Source organism: Melanaphis sacchari, unplaced genomic scaffold, assembly GCF_002803265.2.
Source record: "Melanaphis sacchari strain LSU unplaced genomic scaffold, SCAv2.0 Contig34_pilon_pilon, whole genome shotgun sequence".
NCBI lineage: Eukaryota > Metazoa > Arthropoda > Insecta > Hemiptera > Aphididae > Melanaphis > Melanaphis sacchari.
This window is the reverse complement of record NW_020271213.1, coordinates 1,199,621-1,224,419: the sequence shown is the minus strand read 5'-3', so window position 1 is coordinate 1,224,419 and position 24,799 is coordinate 1,199,621. Positions and strand designations below refer to the sequence as shown.

The window sequence follows — 24,799 nt, the reverse complement described above, 5'->3', positions numbered from 1 at the left end:
AAAATTAAATTTGAATTTTCAGTAATCAATAATAATGTTAAAATTAAAATGTGCTTAATAATTTTTTTTGTTATGTTGTTAATGTTCTTAATACTGACATTTTTATTTTTATTTTAGTTTATAAAAGAATATTTTTTAATTTTGAGTGGAGCAATGAATGTATTGATTTTACAAAGATATATTTTTTTTTTTTTTTTGTTAAGTGTACACGATAAGTAATCGATAAAATATTTAAATTTTAAACTTTGAGAATGATTTTGAATAGCCAATAGAATTTAGTTTACAATTTGAAAAAATTAAAATTAGAAATTCCTAGGGAAACGGGAATTTTTATGTAAATCCAAATTTTGAAAAAATTTATTTTTTATATATTATACACAGTAGACGCCACTTATTAGGAACACAGATAATTGTTGATATAATATTAGAACGTTAAAAATAAATTAGATTATTGAAACATCACATCGGTTTTTTAAACAATTATGCTAAGGTCAGTTAACATATTCACCGGCCACCGGGTATCCGGCCATAACCAAGTAATTATCTTTGCTGTTTTTACGTTTATTTTTACTGTACTTTATCGTAATTACAAAAGTCATCAATGTAAGAATGCTCTTTTCTGTACATATCGTTTGTAGTTCGAGACACCTCTAACACTCTCATCAAGTAAAGAAATTGTAGAAGCTCTTAATGTTCTCAGGAGAGTAGTCCACTACCGTACAGATGAAAAGGCTTTGAGCAGCATTAGGTACTCGTATGAAAATATGGCCATGGAGTTACTCGATGCAGAAAACAATCATCGATAGATTTTAAATAATATAGTAAAATATATTCAAATTTTTAAAATTATACATACATATAGTTAATAATACATGGATTATTTTTTTAAATACATATTTTTCATTTTTTTTCATAGTACAAATCAAACAAATCGCTTACTAGAAACAATCTGTTGATTGATACATTTCACCTTGGTCCCAAATAGTGTTCCTACCTAATAAGCGGCTTCTACTGTATATACTTGAGATTTTCACCAAATATTTATATTACTAGTTTCTATGTACGATAACATTTTTAATGTATTTCGACTATATTTGAGCTATTCATAGACAAAGGAAATTTTCATTTTTAGTTTTAGTTTTTTTTTCTCCATAAATATTGATTAAAAATGAAACGTAATCTGTTAATCTAGGTATAAATGCTTTAAAATACAAAGCTCTTCATAAGCTTTTAATTTGTAACTTCAATAGCTATCGAATATCCATAGTCACAATATTTCTTTATAAACGTTCAAAGTCATAATTTTGACTAAATTTGTAAAAGGTTTCGAAACAGCCAATTTTTTCGTGAATATTAATTATTTATAAATATTACATGAACATTTTTTAAGTTTAATTTTTTTCAAAACTGTAGATAAAAAAAATATTCGACGAGTCAAAAATCTTGAAAATTTAATATAAGATTCCAAAAAAGTTGTTATTTTATGTATATAAAAATATTAAAAATATATAGACACAATTTATTTTTTTATGAAATTCAAAATTAAAATTTTAAAAATATTTGTCAAAATTAAAAAAAAAACACAAGCTATTTTGTAGTTAGAAATTCACAAAAACTTTTCGATATATACCTAACTTTCAAAATGTAATAAATGGTTCTTTGTAGTTTATACTTAAACCATCAAACATTTTAAATTCAAGTTTGAACTTAATGTTTCAAAAATATGTTATAATATTTTGAGTTATATAATTCGATATAATATGGTATAAATATTTATTATTAAAATAATTAAACACAAATAAAAAAATTACAAATAAATTTAATACTTACAAAAAAATTTTTATCAATCCACTGTTGTATTATAAGTAAAATACATAACTTTAATAGCTCTATCAAAAAAACATGAAATATACTTAATATTAATGAAATAACGTTGAATTCAGATTTAACACGTTCATAATAGTGACCCACTCGACATCTAATGTACAGCAGCGGTACTCATTTTTATAACTTTTTTATCATTATTATTATAATTAGTATGATTTATTTTTTTATTTATTAAATTATTTTTATTACTATTGAAATAAGTACTGATTATATTGTTGTAATTTGCGATAAATATTGTTTCAGAACCTTTTAAATTGCTAACAAATTATTTTTGAGAAATTATCGTGCTATAAATTATTTGCGATAACAATTCGTCATGATATAAAGAGTTTCATTAAAATTATAAATGTAATTTATTCTTATTGTAAGAACTGAGGTGCGAATATTGTTAAGTTCCATTTACGCATCTTAGTAGTTAACAGTAATGATGCATCTTTATAGCGAAGCTTACTCACATTTATCCATACGCTGGAATTTATATACATTATGTATTTTTATATAAGTTTAACGTTACAAATTTAAAATTTTTAATTGTTCAATTTGTAAATACGAACATTTAGAGTTAATTAAGTACTTATACAAGTGCTATATATAAAGATTTTTCTCTTGTATAATATTTTGACGATGTTAATTTAAAAATTAATTATTTAATTAACAAGCATTTCAAGAATGTCTGAGTAATTCTTAAGTGCTACATTAAAATGAAGGTGTGTAATGTGTATGTTATTATAATTATATTATTGTTGTTATATTATTAAAGGTAGGTTTATTAAAACCATTCGGTGTATTTGAATGTCGGAGAGGTTTAATTTTATTTAAAACATAACGAATTATAAAAACTCTCATTCAAAACAAATTTTACTATTATAACAAACAAATTAACTAATTAAAAAAAAATCATGGAAAAATGTCGTATACTTATTATTAAAAACTTTACGTTTAAATCAAAATAAATAAATGGTTATATTAAAATAACAAGTTTTATATAGATATGTAATTTTACACCCATACATTTTAAGGTTATTAATTATATTAATGAAATTTTAATCGTAATAAAAATAAAAAATTATTGTCAATTGAAATATTACACTATTCTTTAAAAATAGTCCAAATCATCAGTTATATTATAAATTACAAAAAGTATAATAATAATTGTTATAGATAGTATTTAACTATATTTGTGTAAAAATAAATAACTTATTTATAAAATTTATTTTTTTGAAAGAACTTAAACTGGAGAGCAATTATTAATTATAGTTGAAGTTATTTATGATTTGAGTTAAACTTATTACAAATAAAAATTAATGAAGTACTTGTTTTTGTACTTCTAAATATTCTATAGGTATCGACTAATATAGAAACTTAGCTAGTTTAATTATTTTTTAAAACTATCATTCAATGAGTCAAGTAATTGTTTATGTTTATAACCTTAAGGTGTGAAAAAGAATACTTATATCAGAAAATGAACACTAAGTTGTCTATACAATCATACATCGACTCAGAATGAAAAAAAAAAAATGTCATATCGTGAATAAATATTATGTTTCATTATATTGAAATATTATACAAATTTACTTTTTTTTTCTTAGATACGTTTATAATATATATATACTGATAGCCTAAGTTCGAGTTATGTTAATTATGTAACGATGAGTTACAATTTGGAACTATTGTTTTGCATTTTATTTTGAATTATTTAATTCAATGTTTTATATTATTTTTTGGCCATTTTAAGTATTTTGTTTTACTTATTAACATTTTTCGGTATGAAAAAAAAATGTTTGCTTAAAAATAACGTTGTTTTTAAACTTTACATTTAAAGTACTTACTTGATTAATTAGTAAATAATATGTATATTATATGTTATAAACTAAAGCTTCGTCAAAAATGCCAAGTTACAGACCACTTAAAAAAAAAAGTCAGTCTATCTATTTAATTATATATATATATCATGAGTGAGTCTAATCTTTTTTTAACTCAACACCTACTCTTATTCCCTCTTTGATGGGTAGGTAACAATGTTCTTTTATTTGTATAGCTTAACACTTGACCAATTTCTAAATTAGACTCTCGTGCGTTGTCGACATTTAGCATATGTACATTAGTACAATTTTTCATTTTTCGTTGTTAATATCTGTTTTAATGAGGCATGAAATAGACTTAGCTATAAGATAGATATCTCTATTTTTACAAGCTGAGGTTTTGGATAGTGAATCTTAAATTTCTTTTCTTTTTCCTAAAAAGCTCTATCATACGATAATTACTTATTTAACTCTATTGGTGGCAGTTGTTTACAATGCACAAAAGGTCGATTGAGAAACTGGTAAAACATTAAGTAATACAAATTAAATAGCACCATTACTCATAAAAGTAAGAGTAAGTGAGGTATAAGACTAAATTTTCATATTGTCATAAGCCATTTTAGCTTAGTTAAAGTTTCAAATTTTAGAAACCAGGCAGCATGAAACAAATCAGGGAGCAGAGATATGAGAGTGAGAAAACCCGGTGAATGATAAAATTGTTTCGTGTAAATAAACTCTGCACTATGTTGTTCAAACTTGGTGAGGTTGCATTGCCGTGTACAGATATTGTAAGCAGAAACATTTTTTTTTTTTTTCATTTTTCCACTATTCATCAGACAGACTAGTCGATATTTATATTTTTTAAACGTCAGTTGTTATTTAGTAAGTAATTTGACGGCATTTTTATTAGCACGTTAAATTCCCGGCCCCGTTATGTAGTTTTTATTTTTTCAATCGGAATCGCTGTGTAATATAAGCAATACGTGCAGTATTATAATATGATATACTGACCTTTGGCTGTCTGGCTGTATCGCTGACGGCTGTCTGCCGCCTCGGGTACGGGTAAAATTCGTCGGTGTAGACAATGTTGCGGACGGCGCCGCTGAAACGGGGCTCGAAAATGACGCTTGGCAGGGCGAGCCGGGTGAGTCGGCCGTTGTACCAGCCTGGCATGCCGCCCACGTACACGGCTGAGTTGGACGCCAGCCGGCCGAACTGCAGCTCTTTGCCAGCGGACCCGGCGGCGCTGGTCGTATTGTCCACGGTCAGAGCGGTGACGCGGCCACGGCGCTCGACGGCCACCCGGTGCCACCGTCCGTCGTACAGGTCGTGGCCGGCCATCAGTATCTGAGCACCGGCGCCTAGGTTGTACCGCAGCCGCATGGTGCCCTCCACCATTTTCAACTCGAAAAAGTCGTATGTGCCACCGTCGTCGGTGTACATGAGCAGCCCGTTGGGCGACCTCGTCTTGAACTCCATCTCTAGCGTACCGTTGACGCCCGCGTTCCACTTCCGGAACTGGCCGTAAGTGCCGTCCAACACCAGACCACCGGCGGCGCCCAGCACGACGGTTACGCACCATACCGCGATCGCTGTCATTGCGGTGGTGGTGGTCGTCGTCCTTGTCATGACGGCACTGATGAAGCTGAGGCGTCGGCGGTGGTGGTGGTAGTGGTAGTGGTGGTGGTGGTGGTCGACCGACCGGTGGTGACTATCACTGCAGCGCGACTACTTCCTCCCTCATGCGAGAGAGAATGTCTCGTTCCCGTTCACTGCCGTAAATTCACCTGACGATAACCAATATACATGATCGTATTAGACGTGATTAATTAATTATTAAATCGTTTTCGTTATTGTTAACTATCAATATAATAGTATGTCGTATACATGAGACGCGTGGTGATATCGCAGTGGGGCGTATCTATTCAGGAGATTTTTCGATGGCAAGTGGCTAAATATATAGTGTAGTGAGCTACCAAATTAACACCGATTCTAAAAGCCATACATATTATTAAGAAATGTTTTATTTCGCGATATCTATGGATCTTCGAACTTATCATAATTACTATTGAGATAAATAACTTATAAAGTAAGAATAATATAGTAATTACCATAGCTTACAAGTAACTGTGCAGTGATTAATAAAATTAATTTAAATAATTAAAAATAAAAAAAATTTATAAATTTGCATCAAGTTAGTTAAATACTGCAATTATTTATTTTTCTTAATTTATCAGAGGATAAATTAATAATAAAGAACTTTAAAAAACAAAAATAAAAATAAATAAATTAAAATACATATGGGCAATAATTATGACTAGAAATAACAATTTACACGGATTACCCAGCGCTAATGATCCAAAATTTAATTGATTAATAGAGTTAAATGAAGTTCTAAAGACAATGTCGCATATGCAATCATTTATAGAAAATACGGTATAATTAGAATGCTTTAAATATCACGTCTAAGAGGCAAACACGAAAATAATTGCACCAATGTTAGATCGAAATCTATATGTAGTCATGAGACCTGTAACTATATTCATAGAAACAGTGATATTGATTAGAAAAATGTAATAGGAAACACTAGTTTGCATTAAATTAGGAGAAATATTGGAAGAACTTTTTGAGAATGGCATATTAAAATGTTCCTTCAATAAATAAAGTGAATGACAATATTTACAATTCTTCTTTTTTGGGAGGGAGGGGGGTATCTAAATAATAAAGAAAATTATAAATCGTATGGTAAAAATTATTAGAACTATTAGTTAACACCATATTTTAGGAATAAAAAAAAATGTATTGAAAAATTGAGAGATATCATAAAAACTAAGATACAAATTTATAAGTTATAAAGAGATAAGATAAAATCAATATGTATAAATCATCATATTTTAAGTAATAATAAAAAACTAGTCCAACGCTTTAATTTTAAACAATTGAATAGAACAGAATAAGAAAGATTATTGAGTTATTTACACAAGAATATACTGAAAGGAGAGTTAAAAGAATTAATAAAATTTATAGAATTCACCCAATTTTAATCAACTACCTAAATTAAAATATAAATATATGCTATATGTGTAACAGATGTTGGTTATAAGATTAATTATATTATTCACAAGATAATAATTTTTATTATTCGAAGATCAAATTTAATCACATTGATTTATATTAAATATATGCAAATACTAACAAAACCTTCTTATTGAATATTGTAAATCGAAAAATACAAAGATACTACTATATCGATAGATAAATATTATAATATTTATATTTTATATCATATAAATAAATTGTTCTTAATATTTTTTTTTCAAGAGATAATTTTAAATGACATATGGTTGTAAAAAAAAAAATGTGACATAGATATATCTTACACCAATTTTTTTTTTTTTTTATATTTTTATCTTGCAGATAGGTATAAACTTTTTTATAGGGAGATGTAATAAACTACCAAATTACTACAAATGTTAAAAACTTTATGTATTAATAGAAAATCTATTGTTTCACGATATTTATATAAATCCTCGGACTAATTATAATCAATATTAATAATATACATGTTATTTAATACATATCCAGTTATTACCAACTTAAAGAAATGACAGGAAATATGTTAGTAATAAAAGCTTATCCTTAGACTTTTTATTACAAATCACGTTTAAAGAAATCGGATTAAATCGCATGTACGAAAACAAAAACTTTCGGAAAGATGCAATAGCGAGGCCATGACCAAGACATAGACTCTCTAATCTAGAAAAAGAGGGACAATGACGTCTCATAAATATAAGGAAGCCCTCAGCACAGCATATTCAGATGTACCAGAGCCATTGAGTTTTTAAAACCTTTCACACCTTACATGCAATTGTATATTTGAGTTAAATTAAATAAGCGAACTATTTTAAAGTACAATTTATTAAACAATAATTTTGAATTCGCGATTGGAAACGACTGAAAGTAGGCATGCTGCAATAGTAAATATAAACCAATCTAAAATTTCGTGAGAGAAAAAAAAGTTTTGTGATTAATATATTAAAACAGATTAAAAAATAAATATTTAATACGAACAGCTAATATTTTCTATAGACTTAGTGTTTAATTATCAATTGAATAATAAAGTATTCATTATTATTTTATTTAATCATACAATTGCATTCCATATTTTACCTTGACAATCTAAATTATGTTCTGTAAAAATAAAATAATATACTTATTATTTTCACTATCACGTCTTAAATTTTTACTTAAAATCATAAATAAAATTTCTATTGGATTAAATAAAAAATGATTTACCTTCAACAAGTTCATCTAAAACATGGGTTAATAAGCTTTGATTTACTGAATCAAATGATTAAGCAACGTGTGTATAGAACGTGTATTTATACTTGAGCTTTTGGTTCAAAGGAAAAGTAAATGCATATTGTAAAGTAATTTGCATAAGTGATGTTTAAACAGTGAAGATAAAAAACATATTGGTAGGAATATGATATATAATAGATAACAATGTTCTTTCAATCCACATAAATAAAACGAATTTGAAACGTGTAAATACTTTTCTTAGAAAATTTGAGCTAGATAAGGGACGAGAAAGTATTACAAGGTTAAGTATAGGTTTTAAGTATTACGTTAGAAAGTATTACAAGGTTTCTAAATTTTTAAGCTAATGATACGTGTAAAAATATCGATATTTATAAAGACAAACCTTTTCAAAAGGACTTACCAAAAATAGTGCATATTGAGAAACATATAATTAGGCGGTATCAATAAAAAAAAAAAAATTGAAAAAATTCTGTCCGAACCTGTACCACAGGTTCCAGGTAAAGTTTCTAACGCTTCAAAAATATCAATAATAAATTTAACTAAATTGGATTGGAGCAATAAAAATTAATAAATTGTAATCTCATTATTGGAACAATTATGTTTACAAACAGACTCAAAGTAAGACACAAATGACTTTATTAATTGGTCACTACATACTATAACATCATTAATATTTTGCCCAAGTTTGAAATATGGTCTTCCTGAACGAACTACACACGCAACTTTTTTCACACCTCTGCATCTTATCGATATAATAAGGAAACGGTACTTGGTAACACTACAACCGCCATGCCAGTAAATTGTTTTGCTTAGATAGTGCATATCTGACATTTATTACTATAGTTATTATACACATATGGTATATATTATAAAAAATATTAGAATAGAGCTACCATTTTATTCTTAATGTATTAGAAGAAACATATCGATACATTAATGTATTTATTAATCTGATTTTAATAAAAACTTTTACGATAAATGCAGCATGCGGAAAACATTTATCCACCCGCTGGACAGAAAAAAATTATTTTTTACTGTACCCTGGATAGAAAAGATAATTTTCCAATGCTTTGAATAAATTAATAATTAAACTTTTGAAGAACATAAAACTAAATAATAATATTACATCCGAGGTATTCACGATGTGTTACAAAAAAAATTTAAAAATAACGGTTAAATTTCATAAGCTTACTAATATTTTTGAATTAAGTACTCTTGTTTCACCTATGCTTTAATAAATCGATTTTAATTTAAAAAATACGTTTAAAACTAAATTCCACTAATATACAAAATAAAAAGTAAAAAATTTTAAGAACAGTTTCATTGTAAAACTAACTATTAATTATTATTTTATTTTTTTTTTTTTAATCCCTTAAAACTTTGGTTTGAGACAAATACAAAAGACAATTAACTAGTTATTGATATTTTTCATAAATCATAAGAAAAACAAAATTATATTTTATCGAGTGTTATTTTTATTTTTCTAATTTTATTAGAATAACATTAAATTAAACATAATATAACTGTTAAAAATTATTTGATTAGTTAAATATAAATATAAATTACTTATAAAAGCATTAATTTGATACAACTTAAGCCAACAATTAACAATTTTACTTTAAACTAAATCAGACCATTAAATTAATTAATTTTAAGTAAAAATTTTGTGTCGACGGAAATAATATTAAAATAAATATTTATAAAACGGATTTTTTTTAATAATATAAAAAGTAAAACAGTGTAAACTAATCGTCTTTTATTGTTTTATCATTTTAACAGAAATTATAAAAATGCTATTAATTTTAATATAATGTTCAGAATTTCAGACATAAACAAATAAAACATCTTAACAACGTGTAAATAGTAACTGTAAGAATACTTTATGTGTAATATTTGTGAAGTGTAATGGTAACAAACAATAATTAATATTGTATAATATACTTTTATCAAAAAATATATTTATTTTATAAATAAATTTCATAAAAATACAAGAAATGTTTCTTGAATTATTTCAAACGTAAAATAAAGTAATTTATAACATCAAATATTTAATTCAAATTTCTATTAATTATTTTCTTTTTAAATTCTTAAACAGTATTTTCATTTGCTAAAATACATTTTGTATTCAAAAGAATCGACTATCTGTTATGACTATGTTTTAAAATACTTACTTTAATATTAATCACAACAACTAATTTTATAAATTTATGTTTGTAGCTAAAAATTAATTTATCATACAATGAGTGAAAAATTATGTTAGTCATCAATATAATTTTATAATTTATTCTTACGACACAAATATGAAACATATTATAAGAATATAGTATAATTAAAACGTATACGATTATCAAATACCAAAAAATAATTTTAGAAAAATATTATAAACAATTTATTAGTTGATAATTAAAATGTTTTTAAAAAAATAAAATAAATACTATCATTTTTTAATTCTTTGGTATAATTTTAACTCATTTACAAATGATACAATATTGTAGTTTGCTATTATGACAATGTAAATATCTTTTTTTAGAATTTTAGTTAATTTTATTTGGTTTTTTATGAATCTTTGATATGGTATTGAAGATTGTTTGTAATATACATGCCGAATTACTCGACCTCGCCCAGGAAGTAATAATTGACTATATTATAAAAAAAAATAAGGTTAAAAAACTACTATCTTCTTTATTATATGCTTTTAATTTATAAAATACCCTGTTAAAAAATAAATAAATAAAACGTAATGACACAATTAAAATAATATTACATTGCACTGTTAAAACATCTGTTTTAAGTGTGAATCGAATGTATATGTGGTTAGAAAAAAAAATAAATGTATTTATTAATTTACTATGACAACTACATGTATTTTTATTTTTTTATGTATAAATATTTATTTTATTTAATAACTAATTTTTCTGCGCAACTTTTTTAATTTTGTCTCTTTCATAAGAACATTTTCCTGAAAATAACTAATAAAAAAAAAAAAAAAATAGCGAAATCAGTCTACCCGTTCATGCGTTATGTCGTGACCGCTGAAAATAGAGATTCATTTATATATAGATATAGTATATACTATCAGTAGGCTTAGATAGCTATTCTAGCTAGGAATGCCTTAATTAAATAAATAAAAAGATTTATTAAAGTATATATTATATTACGCCGTTGTATGCATTTTTAACTCATTAGCCATTTTATTTAAATAAACCACTATTGTTGACATAACATAATATGATTAACCGGTTTAATAATTGAAGTAAAAAATACATGTCTAACTAAAGTTTTATTAAAATAAAATTTTTCTTATTTTATAAAACGATAAATTATTGTTATTATAGTTAAAATTACAAATTGTATGTATTATTAAGGTATCTCAAATAGTATATGCATAATAGATAAAATTATATACATTATACGTAATGGAATTAGATTAAGTTATAGACCATAGATATTCTCTTAATTTATCCTTTTGGCATGCTTAATAACTACCATTATATAATTTAATTTTAGTTAAATAATGATAATATGTAATGTACATCTAAATAGAATATTTTAATTATTACATTTTCGATAGTAGTTAATATCACAATTAAATGATAAGCTATTATTAGTAAATGCAATAAAATTACATATTTAAGTATATATTTTTACAGAAACTTTTAATAGAATATAATTTCCCAATAAAAAATTTTAATTTGTGGAGTTTTCTCACATTAAAAAGTTTGAAAATTTTAACAACAAAGTTATACGCACTTTTATCTAAATTTAATGAATTATTTTTTCATTAACAATTTTTCCCTTTAAGCTTTCTCATTTCACTTCAAACTTTTCTGATAAAAAAAGAAGACAGAACTTAAGCAAACAAAGTCTAATGATATTTTATCGTAGTGTAAAATGTTTTGGAAGTTCTATGTAGCTCATTGAACAGTTTAAACAAAGTTAACTGAGCTTATTAGATAGTTCAAGAGTAGTAAATCTTTTAGTTAATAAAAGATAAACACAAATAGAAGAATTTAATAAGAAAAATTAAAAAATATTATTCAAGAATTCAAACATTTTATTTTGCTTGTAGGTACTTGATAATTAAAAAAAATAAATAAATAAATTTAAAAAACTATGAATTATTTTAAATAATTTAACCTTATTTTATTTTCTTACATTGAGATTTGTGATTTATTAATTTTAAGCTCTACTATTGTGTTTTAGTAGTATTCATTCAATTTCAAATATTTTTTTTTATTTGAATAAAAAATATTTTATCGTTAAACTTCAAAAAAAAGAGTGAAAATACTAAATTGTTATTAAAATTATTATAAAGATATTTTAATATTAGAATAATTTATATTTGTATGTAAATATTATATTGAAATATTAAATATTAATTAAAAATAGATACAAAAATCTTTATAAAAATGCATTAGTATTTCAGAAAATGCCAATATTTTTATCACTTTAATATTAAAGTTATTAAAATTAAATAATAATATTAATTCAACTCCAAACTATATATCCGAGTACCATACATTTAAAACAGAAAGCGAACGGCAGGGATATCTAACACTCTGTCTGAAGCTCTACATTCAAACATCTTAAAATGCATGATAACCTTTATTATAAAGTTAATTGATAAATTATAATTGGTACGTACACGATTTAATTTAAATCAATTCAAGCGTGAACATTATATGTAATTTAATTCTATCAATAGCCATATTTACCATATTTGCCGAGACTTTATCTAATGAAAAAAAAAAAATAATAATAATAATATTAATAATTTCAAAGTAAAAATGTCCTTTTAAACTAGTATTATTCTAAATATGTATACTAGCATAATACTACATTCTATAAAAAAAAATAATGTATACCTATGTAGTATGTATTATCTTATACAATAGTGTTAAAAATTTTAATATTCTGTCTTCACAAATCATTTTTACTCCATTTAACAAAGCTTGAAATGTAATTTTATTTAAATTTAAAACAACGAAACGTAAAAAAAAAATACAGCGTTTATCTTTTAAAATAAATATAAACCAAAAATAAAAAATAAACAAAAGATAGATACATTTTTGGAAAGTTGTTAGCAATGACATCAAAAGATTCAATATTCACATTAAATGTTTAACAGTATGATATACAAACACTAAAGTGTCCACAAATAATATTTTATGATTTTAAATTTAAACACTGTTGTCAATAATATTAATACTGACTTAAAAAAAAATAAATATATTTATAGTCTATAAACGTTTTATAATGGCGGATACAATTTATGAGTAAACTGTATTTAATCATACTCAACTGAATAATTCTAATATTTTTTTGTACACTGCAATTTAATTTATTATTTATATTTTGTTCATTGATACCCTCTAAACCCACATTAATCATAGTAAAACTGTAAAAGTGTACCTTTTCACCTATTCTGTTAACTTTGGCTGATAATTATCGTATTACAAAAAGTGCATAATATATTCATTTAATTAACTGAAACTCATACAATATTTAAGAATTTGAACACGTATTTGCTTACTAAAAATGTATTATACTTTTTAGACTAATGAAGTATTTGTCGATATTTATTAAAATAACTAATGATTGGTATCTATTTTATTAATATAATCATAATATTTAAAACTTTAAATGGCATTGAATAAGTAGATAATTTTAACTTTTATCATAAAATTATGATAGTCATAAGTAGTATATTTATTATGACTTTTCCACCACATATTTTGAAGAAAAATCATAATGGCTAATAATTTAAATTTATTAACATGAATGTACCTACACTGAATTATAATTTTTACTAACGACATTACAAATTACATATTAATAGTTAAACCCATAATAGTTGATGATATGCATCAGTAAATTATTCGTTAAATAAAATAATATAATCTACGCTAGTTTATTTTTATTCATAAATATTTTCTTATTTAGAATTGACATTAACTTCATATTGTCTACTCGTCAAAAATATTAAAATATATTATTATAAACATTTAATAAAACCAAAATAATTCTTCCAAATATATATAATAGTATAATAAACCAACTACTCCGACCAGTTTTTTTTTATTAGTGAATTTCCACTTTTTTTCTTAAAAATAGTAGAAAACCAATTCTTTTTAATTACTTTCCAGTTTTAATATTCTCACCTACTATAAGTAAAAGTATTCCTTAAATAAAATAATTGAGACTCAAAAAATGCTCCTAAACTATGGTTTCAACACTAAATTGTGATTATAACAATTATTGGTGTATAAATAGATGTTATTACTTTTTATTTTTTATTTTTTAATTAATTTTAAGTTTTTTAGTGGTAAATCGGTAGCAAATACTTAAGAAACAATTAATTTTTAAACAGCTGGCGCACTGCTAAAAAATAAGTTAGTAAGCTCAATCCTAAACGTACAAGAATTTTTATAAGTTTATTATTAGTAATACTGTATTATTGTTATTGTTAAACGTTTGTATACATCCTACTATTCCAGAACAACTGTGGAATTCATTAAAATCCCAAAAGCTAATAATTAGACATTCGTCTAACATAATATTTGATATTAAAGAAAATTATTTAAAGATTAATATTTAAACAGGTTAAACAATTATTTATTTTGGTTTCAGTGGTGCGTATACATATAAATATTATACAATATACATATACATACCCATTAGCTTGCGTTAGTGCTGACATATAAATATTTTATTTAAATGTGTATAAATTAACCTAATTCAAATATTTATAAATGTATGTTATGTGCAAAACGCCTAAATTTAATATACCATGATGATAAGAGCGAAGAATTTTATCATCTTTGTCAGCCGTGCAGTCGCTGACAAAAACTCGTTTTACTCCGAACAATCGAAGGCATCATGTGTGCAGTTGAGCGAAATACTATACGCCATCGATAACACAGTAATACAAGGGGGGTAATTAAAAATCAGTGTCATTTATCGGTATAGAAAGATTACTACTATGAATACCATCGCGGGCTCGTAAATCATCTCAAGCTCTAAAATACCCAACGTGGAACTTATGGAACGTGGAATTATAACATGTACTGATTACTGGACACATTTTCTCAATTTATCAACAATATTTAAGTTGGCACTAAATTTTAATTAAACAAAGGCGAATCACTGATATCATATTACTTAAAAAGTCTATAGATTTTACCATTTAATAATAAGTCACTTCATAAGCATGGTGCATTTTATGTTAAAATGTTTAGAAAATTAAAATATATTTAACTACAAATTCAAAGTATTTTACATTCTATAGTTAAATAACATCATTTTTGGTTGATGAGAAAATAAATAAAAAAATTTATAAACAAATATTCAAAAAAATATATTGAAACACAAATCTATTTCTAGTCAAGTTTTATAAATAAAATATTTATTATACAATCAAAAGAGAAAGATATTTTGGAGAAGACTACATATCCAATATTTACTATATTTAGTAAGAATTTATTTTACAATTTAAGCTATATATCACTCATTTTATTTCTACTTATCTTAAATAACGTGTCATTAAATAATACTTTATTTAAACTATATGATTTTTATTTTAATTTTAAAACTAATATAGAACAAATAATCACTATTATCTATATGTATATATGTTTTAACTAAAAACTTGAGGTCGTAATATTCTTTTAACTAGGTAGGTTTTCTTTTTTTTTAAATCCACATATACAATACGACTATTATTTATATATATAAACACACTCACACACACATAAAATTTCCCGAAAACAGCTGTCCTATGATTTTAAATAACCGATTAAGAAAGAAAATAAATAGCAATATCAGCTATATGTTTATGTGCATGCACAAGAGACGACGAAAAAAACAAACAATTTTTGCGACAGTAGATACCTTTTAACAACGGAAGAATTGTGAAAAAAAAAAGTAGATGGAATTACAGTTAATTCCTATGATTTATGTATGAGTGTGTTTGTGTGTGTGTGATGTGTCTATATGCACCCACGAATTTAACCAAATAAATAGTCCGTTGTTGTTATTTTTTTTTTTTGTCTTTTCTGTGTTTAGTCTAATACACATCCTACTTCATATCATATACATAATCCACGTGAAAATATTAAATCATTTAAATTAAACTTATAATACGTATTGCATGTAATATTATATAGGTACCTAGTAAGTTTGTTAGCATTAAAAAATAATTCAACTATTGAGATAGTATATTACAAAATATAATATTATAATATGATAAAGTATATAAATAAATAAAATATATCATAGATATGTAGGTACATAAACAATTATTACAAGTTAGTTCCATTAAATTTCAAATATATAGTGAGCTATGTTCATTATGTATATATATATATATAATTAGAAATTTTGTCGTATTATAATTTGATAATTATTAAAACAAAAAACGATAAGATAGGAAAAATATTAATTAAAAACAAATAATTTTTGCTTAAATAATTTTGTACGTGATTTATAATTTACTTAATTTTATATACATAACTTTAAACCAATATTATTTTTTTTTTTAAAAACATTATTACTAAAAATTTCATTTTTATAAATTACACAATTGGTATTATTAACAAAAAATACTGAATATAAACATATTTTAACAACCAAAATAAATTACATTTTATAAAAAAATTATATTCAATTAATCCTATAAAATTCATATTGTACATAACATATATAAAAAAAATAAAATTGTATGAAGCTTTTTAATTTTTATCCTTAATATTTTAATGAACAGAAAACAAACAGCTATTATAAATTTGTAGAGTTTATGTTAAAATAAATAAAATCTAAGTTATAGTAATGATCACAACAAATAAATTCACTTTTAACAAAAAGGAAACTAAAAAAAAAAAAAACACTTTAACCCCATTATATAATTATATTCAGATCTTTACTATCAATTTTTATCAAATAAAATACTTTTAATTTTATAGTTATGTAACTTTATATGATGCTAATATAATTTATTATTAGTAATAACTTAAGTTTACTGTATAACATATTATTACGATAGAAAGAACTGTGAACTGGAACTAATTTTGAGAAATTGATTCGATCCCAACACTTAAATGCAGTTAAGTGCATTTAAGTTAATATTAAGAAACAAGATACGGATCTTACTTTCAAATTACACTTTCTAAATTTGTTTTAAAACTATTTATTAGTTGTTGATTTGGTTAGTAATAATCATTTACTCTAAAATTAATATATTATTCCTTTTTTTTTCCTATCCAGAAAATAATCTAAAATAACCATTAATAACTTACTATAGATATTTTTAGCTAAAAAATTGTATTGGTATCACGATAAATCGCATTTCAAACTATCAATAAAAAACGACTTTCAACGTGTTGTATTATTATTATTTGGTGAAAGGAACGCTTAAGTAGGTAAATATTTTAGTTTTATTTAATTCTGGGATTAAAGTAGTAGTTGTTATATCTAAATTTAAACAATCAATTTTGAAATTTACATATATATATATATATATGTTATATTATTATACAAGGTTATTACTATTATAGAAAATATTATATAATTATCAAAAAAATGTATTTCTGCAAACCATTCGAACATATATATTTTTATTTTAGAGTAGATTATCGTCTTATTTCTTATTGTTTTCAAATAGGTAATGAAAGTATAATAGTAATAGTAAAATACCTTCAAGGTATTCATATTTTATATGAATTATAAATAATAATACTTATTTATAAATATATAAATGTAATTTATATGATATTATGTTAAGTTAGTCTTTAATTCATGTATTGTTATTATATTTAAAACATTTTAAAGGATTTATTTATACTTAAATAATTGTTAAAAAATAGAATTTGTTAATAATTTATTACATCACATGAAATAAGAGAGTAAATATTTACGTATTTAAAATAGCAAGTGATGCAAAAAAAAAATACTGTTTTGAATTATTTATAATTTATATAATATTTTAACAACAGTTTGAAAAAACTAATAATAGTACATTAACTTATAATAACACATATATTAAATAATTATATAATGATAGTATGGCACGAAAAAATAGATAATTTACAATTAAAATAAAGTATAATATGAACTGAAAATAAATTAAATTCTATGTAATATTTTATTATAAAATAACAAAATGGTAGAAAAGTATAAAATGCCTTTCAAAAAGTTTTTAATAAACATTTAATGTTATATATAACATTTATTTTTAAAGTTAGATAATAATAAACACCCACATAATAGTTTTGTTTATATATTTTTTTAGATATAAGGTACAGAAGTTTGTATTTTCAAAATAACTTATTAACTTATTAATCTTTTATTCAATTTTCAAATATTTTAATAAATAAATGATTATAAATAAATTAAACTCAAGAAAAATTTTTATAAAAAGTTAAAAAATAGCTAAATATTTTGAAAATTTTATCACATTTGCAACGAAATTATGTCAAATGAAAATGGCAAAATCTTACAATTTATAGTAAGTTAGGTAAGTAGTTCTAAGATTTTTTTTTTTAAACCCCCCCCCCCCCCCTTCCAAGTACAAATCCAAATAGATCTTACGAGTATTTGCTATCAGAAAAGAACCTCGACGTTGAATATTAAAGTATTTAATATTTTAGTAAATATTTAATTCTAATAAATGTTTGAAAAAAAAAATTTAAGTAACAAATGATCGTAATTCATGCACCACATATCGAACAATTTAATACGAGTGATAATTTAATATGTGATCAACTACCCACAAATTAAATACATACAATCTATTATTAATTATTAATAAATTTTCAGTAGTTATTAAGAATTAGAAAGATTATAATAAAAACCAATCAAATCGTCAAACTAAAATTCTTTAAAAAAATACAGTGTTTCTTGTCATTGATCAGTATAAATATATTGAACTATTTTTTTTCAAATATTATATTACGATTGCAAAAATAATATAAAATAAAAAGAACTTCACCGAATTTACCACTACTAAAAATAAAACAAGTAGGTAGCTTTTGCAAAATATTTATATAATTTAATACATGGCCATTGGCCAACTACTTAAGTACTTAAAGTCTACAGGTACATGAACTGCAATATAAATTTCAAAACAAATATTAGATATTAATTTTCTAATAATATTTATATATTTGATAATAATTAATCTTACTCTAAAAATGAAGTTACATATTTTTACTAAAAATAAATGTGATCAATAATCATATATATTATACATCAAATTTAGTTTTGTATGAAATATAATAAAATCGTTGTAAAAAAATCTTCGTTTAAGTATTTTTGTTCATAAATGTTTGAAAAAAATTAGTATTAAAACAAAATTATTTCAATTTCTTAAAACTGTAATGCTTTATTGCTATGAAATAAGGCGATTTATTTTTTAAATAGCATTAAGGTTATAGTCATATAAATCACAGAAGTTAAGTCCTAAATTACATATTTATTTCAATTTTATGTCTGGTAGAAAATCATATGTAATCGGTAGTTTATACCAATTATATCGTAATTGTTATATAAGTATAGAGTACTACAACTGTATAGGTAGTAACTACCTACAAAAGCAGTAAAAATTTAAATATTACTAAAGTTACGCTTTCCTAGTAGTATTGAATACCAGGAACAGTATATCTGGCATCAGAAGTAATACTCTACGAATAGCGTGGCTATAAAAGCGTACTAAATTATTTTTAGAAGTCCAATTCTTTCTAAGCTTCGAAGTTTTTTAAACCTCGATTACTGTAAGTCGTGTGATGATAAGATAATATAATTATAATTAAATTAAAATTGTATGTATTTATAATGAAAATACAATATCTTTTACATAAATAAAAACGTATCAATTACGCTTATGAAATAGCTTTTTTAATAATATTATATAATTTTTCAGAAAATAAGTATGATAAAGACATATTTTTAAGATTTTGAAATAGTTATATAATTGATGAAAATTAATAACTATGGAAAGAATACAATTAAAATTATAATTTATATATTTTTTCCTCTTTATGTTAACTTTTTAGAATATTTCAATAAAAAAATATACAATACACACATATATATATATATATATATATATATATATACATATTCTAATTGTTGAGAATACATTTAAAAAAATATACTTAAAACTGAATTATACTTGCATCTATAATTTAAGAATAATTATAGTTCAATAGTCATTATTTGGAATAACTTAATGGAATACACTAATCTATTGAATAGTTCAAAGAAAGGACATAGTCATATTATAACACTTGAAACATTTTGAGGAGGGGCATTGATAAAACTTTTCAACAGTTAGTGTTGAATTAAAAATTTTTACTGGTATTGACTCGAAGTTATTAGTAATACAATCGGATGTCGACTGCGACGTCCTAGCCGCCCTTGGCATCCGCCAATCTATCTAAAACGCATAGTGTAATGATCAAAGAGACGTCCTACTTGGTATTGAGTTAATACCTATAATACCAGTCCGCGACATCGTACTACGCTCGTTCATATATCTATTGTAAATGGTTTATATGTCAGTCCATTAAAATATGTGTATACCAACTTAGTTAGACTAAATAATATATCTCACTATTATCAGTAAACCAAAAACATAAACATATAATTTACGATATAGTATATTATTAGTTATTATTAAAATTATGCACTGCACACGCATTTTTTTAATTTTTTTTATTTAAATTTATAGCTATTTCATTTAAAACAAAGTATAAAATAATATTGATCAATAGTTTTGTTAAACATTTCCATTTGGTTATCCCAATAAAATATACAATATGTTACTATAACTATTTTATAAATTCACGTATGCCAATAAAATATTTTTTACGTCAATAAAATAAAATTAAAAATATAGAAAAGTGGGTACTACTCTTCTGTACTACGCTAGGCATCAAGAGACTTAGTCACCGTAAGTCACTGTGGTTTATATAATAAATATGAATTCAATGATTTTTAATTGCATACAATTATACAAAAACAACTTGTCAGTCTATATTGATATAGCTACTGAGTATATTTTATAAAATGTTTATTAATATCACTATATTCAAAGAATTTATTTTACTATAAGTATTACAGGAGGATATTTTAGTTTTTTTGAAAATATTTTATTTATAATATTATTATAATAATCACAAATATAATTTATATCGTATTAAATTATTATTATTAACTTTTGAGTCAGTACTAACTTACCGTAAAACAGTGTAGATTTCATGATACATGAAATAGATATGTTATATCTAAAAATTAATCTACATATTTTAAAAATATCATTGCATATAGTAAAATTCATGCCATACGTAAAATATCTAAATTTCCACGGATAATTTTTATGTATTAAAATTGTTATTACCTACATCGTTAAAATATTTAACTTTGTCCAATTTGAATTTTGAATTTCAGATAACTATAAACAATAATGCTGCTTATATATTATTTATACTTTTTAGTGTCAGTACTATGAACTACTAAAAGGAATATTTTATTACATTTTCAAACTTAAACTTTACAAATTAAAAATTGTTTAAATATTTTACTACAAAATGCTTGTAAATTGTACATTTTCACGATTTTATATGCTTATATTGAATTTTAGCAATTTTAGCAAAGGAAATAATTTGTATTGACAATAAATAATAATAAAAAAAAAAAAATTGAGAGTCAAAATATTTCGTAAATTATATCATTTATAGGAAATAATTATAGAAATATTCGGTGAAAATTTCAAGTTTTTACAGTCATTTATTGTTAAATTATAAAATTAAGTACAATATAAATAAATTGGTATTGGTTTTGTCAAAAACTAATTTTACGTAAAAATGACCTTTTTTCTTATTTTTTTTTTTTTATTTGTTTTATAAACAAACAAAAAAAGAAACTCACACTTAATTGTAAAATATGCACAATCATCACTCCACTAAGAATCTAAAAGTTTATTAAACTTTTTAAATATCTTTATAATATATCTTATAATAAAATATGTTAAATTATTTAGAAGTTAAGATGCAGAATTTAAAAATTTTACATATTTTCTTTTCATAGTAATCTCAATATTATATTGAATTCAAATGAACTTTTGTTTATAATAAAATAACTAAAAGTATATAAATTTTGTTTAACATATTTTAGCATATTTTCGAGTTTTCGTGTATTGAAGTCTTATCTTAAAGTATTTGAATATTTTGTTACTTCTTTAAAAGGTTTAGAATAAGATCTTCTCTTAAACTTGATTTGAATGTAAATTTATAATAGTATATTTTTTAGTTAGTAATTTAGTAAAACTTTCTTCGTTCATAACTACTTATTATTTCTCACATTATAAATATTACTAACACAGAATAACTTTTATTCCAATTTAAAACAATATATCTTACTCTTTATTTTTTAATTTTATAGAAAATCAAGATAATTAAAAAAAAATTTTATCTTTATTTATTATTTTTAAAATGTTGTTAACTAACTGTTATTAATCTATCAATACATTATCAAAAAAATTACTAAAATAAATTAGTTTTAAATTTAATTTGTACTCTAAATATCTTTTATTATTTATTTTAATAATACATATACAGTGACAAAGCTCTTAAAACAGTTATTTACATATTTTCCAATGATATGTTTAAGTAAACACACAAATATTTTATTTTTATTTTTTAAAGTTTCCTTGACATTTTTATCTAAATTTATTCTTAACAGAATTACATATTTTTAACAGTTTTGAAATAGGTAATAATATAAACTATTTAACGATAATTTTTTTAAATTTTTTTTCAAACGTAAATAATTAATAATTGACAATATGAATAACAAATAAACCAAAAATTAATTAACTAGACATTTTTTGTAGAATAAAATAATACAATTATAAAAGGTAATAATTGAAACATTTCAAATACTCTAATATTCAATTACTATAAATTATATTCATTAACAATTGGCAAATAAAATACAGTTGCATTAAAGTTGGAATTTAAAATTATAATAAATAAAACTTCCATCGAGATGTAAATTTAAAAAAAAAAAAAGAGTTGATTAGAAATGGAAAATATATGAAAAAAAAAAAAACCCGAAAAAAAATAATTTTTAGAAGAAAGATATTTTCATCCGTTGACTTTTTTTTATCATATTTTTAGTAAAACTATATTTAAACACTTCTTTCATAATTGTTTAATAAATATGTCAGTTTATTAGATAAAACCATAGAAAAAATACTGATGGTAAGAATGTATGTATATGTTATTGCTCCTGTAGCAACTTCTAAAAACATTTATATCGTCATTACTTTTCAAAAGGAGAAACAATCTGAAACAGATCTAACAAAGTGAGAAAGATTCAATAATATCTTAAAAACATTGTTACTTTTTCATTTCAATAATTCATTTTTTTTTTTAGGAATTCTCAATTAAATTAATTGAATTCTGATAAAACTAGTAACCCGTAAAACGAATAATTGTGTAAATATATCATCAAAAGCTCATATTAAACATGTTTCAATATACATCTGATATAAAAAAGATTTATACTAAGTAATAAATAAAATAAAAATACTTATTCTAAGTTAATAAATATCAATTGATTAGCATTGATACAGATAAAAGATAATACCTATAGATATAGATGGGTTTAGTTATAGGGTTAAAATGCGTTAATCGACTAAAAAAAAAAAAAGTCCATACACAATTATCACATCATCCTTTTCAATCTAGTGCATAAATCAAAATAAGATATTATTATTATAAAAAATATGCTAGCAGTGTAATAATTTATGTCCACCAATATTGTAACACGGTTTTGTATATGCAATTATACTGCATATAAATAAAATCTAAAAATTAAAAAAAACGATTTAATTTATATCAGATATTTCTTTATTTTAGATACTTAAAATGTATACACTTATTTATAGATAGTTTAATTTCATAAGTAAAATTTTATAGGTATATAAAAAATAGATGAATTATTTAATTTGAGAATGATACGAAACATACACGTTGGAATTACGGATCGGTAAATAATTAAACTTTCATTTCTGATTAAGTTAATCAATGCATGAAAATGTTAACTGAAAATAATTGTATAGATATATTACACCTTCTTCTGTAGTACCTATAATAAATTTTTTTAAAGTGCAAAAATATGCAATCTGTTTTAAGATATTATTTAATACTTTAAAATCTTTAAATACAAACAATAAAAAAAGGCTAAAAATCATAATACTACAATTATATAAATAAGATAAGTCTACAGGTAATTATAATCCAAGGTTAAATTAATTCAAAATAATTTGAAAGTTTAAAAATATAAGTATTAATGGCCATTGTAACTTTAAGTACGTAATGAGAAAAAAAAATTATAGCTAATACGAATTTGTCAAGTAAACGTTTAAAAATAAGCCTGTTTCTTCCGTATTAAAATTAATATCTGGTGAATAATTTCAATAGGCTTTAAAAAATTATTTATTCAAATTAATATATATATATATATACCACTTAACATGTATTTGCTTTAAAATAATATTAGTTCTGTTTTTTTTTCAATTTGTTAACCATTTACTGCTATCTTAAAATATGTTTGTGCCCTAATTTCGTTCCAAAATATTTGATCTTTACCTATCTATTAAATTCATGAATTAGAATTTGTTGTCAAGATATTAATAAAACTATTTAAATAAATATAATTTTAGACATAAGTATTTGCTATCAGAATTTTATTTTCAATAGTGATAAACTAAACTTTAAAAGTAAAAT

The 24,799-nt window shown here is 23.0% G+C and overlaps 1 protein-coding gene across 1 annotated transcript in view; it reads right to left on the bottom strand.

Moving 5' to 3' along the window:
* The window catches only part of LOC112596778 (neurexin-1), a 233,155-nt gene that overhangs the window by 195,979 nt on the left and 12,377 nt on the right, over nucleotides 1-24,799 (bottom strand). The window contains exon 2 of the mRNA XM_025342563.1: nucleotides 4,701-5,476. Coding sequence (XP_025198348.1) covers nucleotides 4,701-5,318 — 618 coding nt within the window. The 5' untranslated portion in view covers nucleotides 5,319-5,476. The remainder of the gene's footprint in view (nucleotides 1-4,700; nucleotides 5,477-24,799) is intronic.